The sequence below is a fragment of the Dendrobium catenatum genome, unplaced genomic scaffold, assembly GCF_001605985.2.
Source record: "Dendrobium catenatum unplaced genomic scaffold, ASM160598v2 fragScaff_scaffold_1220, whole genome shotgun sequence".
Lineage (NCBI taxonomy): Eukaryota > Viridiplantae > Streptophyta > Magnoliopsida > Asparagales > Orchidaceae > Dendrobium > Dendrobium catenatum.
Window position 1 is genome coordinate 473,854 of NW_021319682.1, and position 3,441 is coordinate 477,294.

At 39.4% G+C, this 3,441-nt stretch overlaps 1 protein-coding gene across 1 annotated transcript; it reads right to left on the reverse strand.

Moving 5' to 3' along the window:
* Positions 1-1,009: 1,009 nt before the first annotated feature.
* On the reverse strand, positions 1,010-2,440 carry LOC110101129. Its single transcript, XM_020828919.1, has one exon. The coding sequence runs from the start codon at positions 2,438-2,440 to the stop codon at positions 1,010-1,012; it is 1,431 nt and encodes a 476-aa protein (XP_020684578.1).
* Between the last annotated feature and the right edge of the window lie 1,001 nt (positions 2,441-3,441).

Genomic DNA, 3,441 nt, shown 5'->3' on the forward strand with positions numbered 1-3,441 from the left:
ATATTCTTCAAGTTTTGGTTTAACTCCAAGTCAAGGGGATGGTTTTGGATCTCAAATAAATATTGTTGTTGTTTGCTCTTTATCTCCAACAAGGCATTAGAAAGATAGTTTGAAGATGCCCAATTCCTGTTCTTAAAAGCTCTTTTAAGCCATTGTAAACTATGGTAAAAGGACACCAAAGGACTTCTAGTAGATCTAGAAGAGAAAGCAGCTAGGACGTCATCCCAAAAACCCTCCATATTAATCCAATAATTCTTAAACATGAATCTAACAGATAAAGCCTTATCATGAGAAGATTTGAAAATTAAAGGCGCATGATCCGAACCTAGATGAGATTCCACACTATAATAGGCATTAGGAAGGAAATCCAGAAGAGCATTGTTTACAAGAACTCTATCCAGCTTGATATGGATAGGATTATCCACCCTTTGGTTGTACCAAGTGAAGAAAAGACCCGTAGAGGAAAGATCTTGTACCCCACAATTAAAATTCATGTTATTGTGTTCTACCAATCTGCTAGAGTTAGAGATGGAGCCACCAGCTTTTTCAGTTTCATATCTGTAGCAATTGAAGTCTCCCATGATGACCCAAGGATGGTCTAAAGGAGGAGAACAAGAACCTAGATGCTCCCACAGGTGCCTCCTTTCCTCCACAGAATTGGATGCATAAATCACAGTAAGATAAATAGGGGGAAAAGATCCCATAGAAAGAATGCCATGGATGAATTGGGAAGAGGAGGATATTAGATTAAAAGAGAAAAACGAAGCATCCCACTTAATCCAAATCCTACCAAGGGAAGAATCCCCAAAGTTATTGCTACTACCTTCATATTCAAAAAGGCAATGAGAACGCATAAACCACGGGTCATCAACATAAGTAGTTGAAATTTTAGCTTCCAAAATGCATAACATCTTGAGATCATGAGAACTAATTAAAGACTTGCAAAAACTCACTTTATCAGGGCTATTAAACCCCCTAACATTCCAAATGGCAAACTTAGGAAAGTACATTAAGAATTTTGACCTTTGGCCTTCTTGGCCGATTTGCCCTTTGGCGGTTTTGACTTCAAAGTAGATTTGCCTTTGTCAACTGAATATCTAGTATTGTGATAATTATGATCTGAGGTATTCTGGGTTCGAGGGCTAGGATTAGGATCATCATCAGCAATGGAGGAGGAAGTGATTTCAGTCTCCGAGAAGGATTCTGAAGAGTCAAAAGGAATTTGCTCATCAGTTTGCAGTGAGGCAAACTTGTTAAGAAGAGGAATTTTGGGAGGCTGTGGAATACCGGGTGAAGCCGTCTTACCAGAAGATGAGAATTCTTCTGTCGGGGAATTTAGGTTTGGAAGCAGAGATGTTTTGGCTGGAGAAGATTGGGGTTCGGGTAGCGTATTTAATAAAGCAGGGTTTGACTGGTTAGCTAGAGGCTGAACCGGATTGGAATCCTGTAACATAGCAGAAACAGGGATATTAGGAGAATGAGTTGCATTAGACAAAGAAGCCAACATAGCAACCATAGAAGAAGCAGTAGTTAACAGAGCAGAGGAAGGAATTAGATAGTTGATAGTGTTGGTGGTTTTTGGTGGAGAAAGGATAGATGGTAACCTGTGGGGACGATAGGAATGCGATCTAGAGGTGCTGCGGCCTCTATTTTTTGGTGGATGAGGAGGTATGTCAGGTTTTGGGTTAGGGTTCTTGGGGCAGAGGGAGAAAGGATGGATCAAAGACCCACAACCATCACATTTCGGGTTTCCAATCATATAAACTTTTAAAACTAAATCTTCGCCATCAATTTCAAGCGGTATTTCATCACGTAAAGTAGAGTCTTTTGAGATAAGAACACATACCCGTGCTAACGTTGATCTAGTGCGGTTTGCAGTTAGAGTATCAACAGAAATCAGGATACCTATATAGCTTGAGATTTTAGAGATACAAGTTGGAGTCCAAAGAGCCAGAGGGAAATCAACGATTTTAATCAATATCAGTATTGAAGAATCCTCGTCGCGCTTAGGCTTGAATTTAGGAGACCATCGCTGAAGAATAAATGGTTTTCCCAGCAGAAACCATGGCCCTCCAGAGAGAACCATCTCCAAATCTTCCTCAGTAGAAAACTTGAGCAAGAAAAAACCATCAGCTAAGGAAAGGAGGGACATCGAGCCTTTTAACTGCCAGAGCTTCTGCATAGCTTTGAGTAAACGCTCATAATATGGACGGGGTCCCAACGAGTATCCAGTCAGGGTGGTTGTCCAAATGGTCTTTCCTTCCGAAAGATCATCAGCTTTGAAAGATAGTTTCTGTCCCGGAGAGAAGAAGGAAACCAGAAAAGGAGCCGGTTTAGACAAAGAAGCAGAGACGTTGGCCGCGTAGGACAAACCTTCAGGGGACGGGCCAAGAACGGAGGGGGAGATAAGAGGTGGAAAATCAGGTGAGGTGGCAGCCATCTTGGGAGGGAGAATCCCCCCCCCCCCAGGGGAAGTGACGGTGAGAAAAACCAATCAGCTGAAACCCTAGCAGAGCAAAACGAAAAACCCTACAACAAATCGGTTTCCTCTTAGCCATTTTTACCTATCGCATATTTAGAGTTCAATGCATCTGATATGTGTAAATAATAAGTTTGTTTTTAAGTTATTGATATGCTAACAAAATCATTTCATTTATTTCAAACTATATTTATGTGTCATTTAATAGAACATTAGGATCAACTCTTTTGAATGTATATTAAGAACTCGCAAGGACAACATATTATGATAAATTACATGCATTAGGTGTTAAAGGATAAAATACACCTCCATATTATATTCCCAAATATGCATGTCCTAAAGTCTCAACAAATATAATAGGCTATTGAAGAAAATAGCAATCTTTAGCTTATGGTTTTCATTTATCTTTTATAACCTTTATGTTTATGTTTTGCTTCTAATAATGTCATGTGCTAGAAATATTACTCTTTCATTGTCTAAATTGTAATATATTTTTATGTACATGTAGGCTATCAAAATTCGCACATCTGCCTCTCTGCATCCTATTTATCTTTTTTAGGTCATCGATGAGAGTTTTAACGAGTATGTTACAAGGCAAATTTTTAATGGGGATTTACATACATACCACTTTATTTTTGTATATTACATATTTAACACTTAATACTTAAATATTACACTACTACCACTCAACACAATTTTCACAACTGAAATATCACTCCGTCAACAACTTCGCTCACTCCGTTTGTATTCATTTGGCAAGCCCTAGCTACTTTATTTATGAAACCTCTTCACTGCTTCATGTCGTGGAACCCTTTGCTTCTCTCGCGAGCAGCAAATCATCCTCGCTGCCCTTCTCTCATGAGTTGTTCTCTCGCGAGCTGCAAATCTTTGTTTCTTCCTCGCTGCAGATCTTCCTCGTTGCAGATCTTTTCTAGTTATAGATCTTCCTTGTTGGTCTTCTT

What these genes read in the sequence shown, in the direction of transcription:
- LOC110101129 (XM_020828919.1), bottom strand. Translation starts at nt 2,440, where the DNA reads ATGGCTGCCACCTCACCTGATTTTCCACCTCTTATCTCCCCCTCCGTT.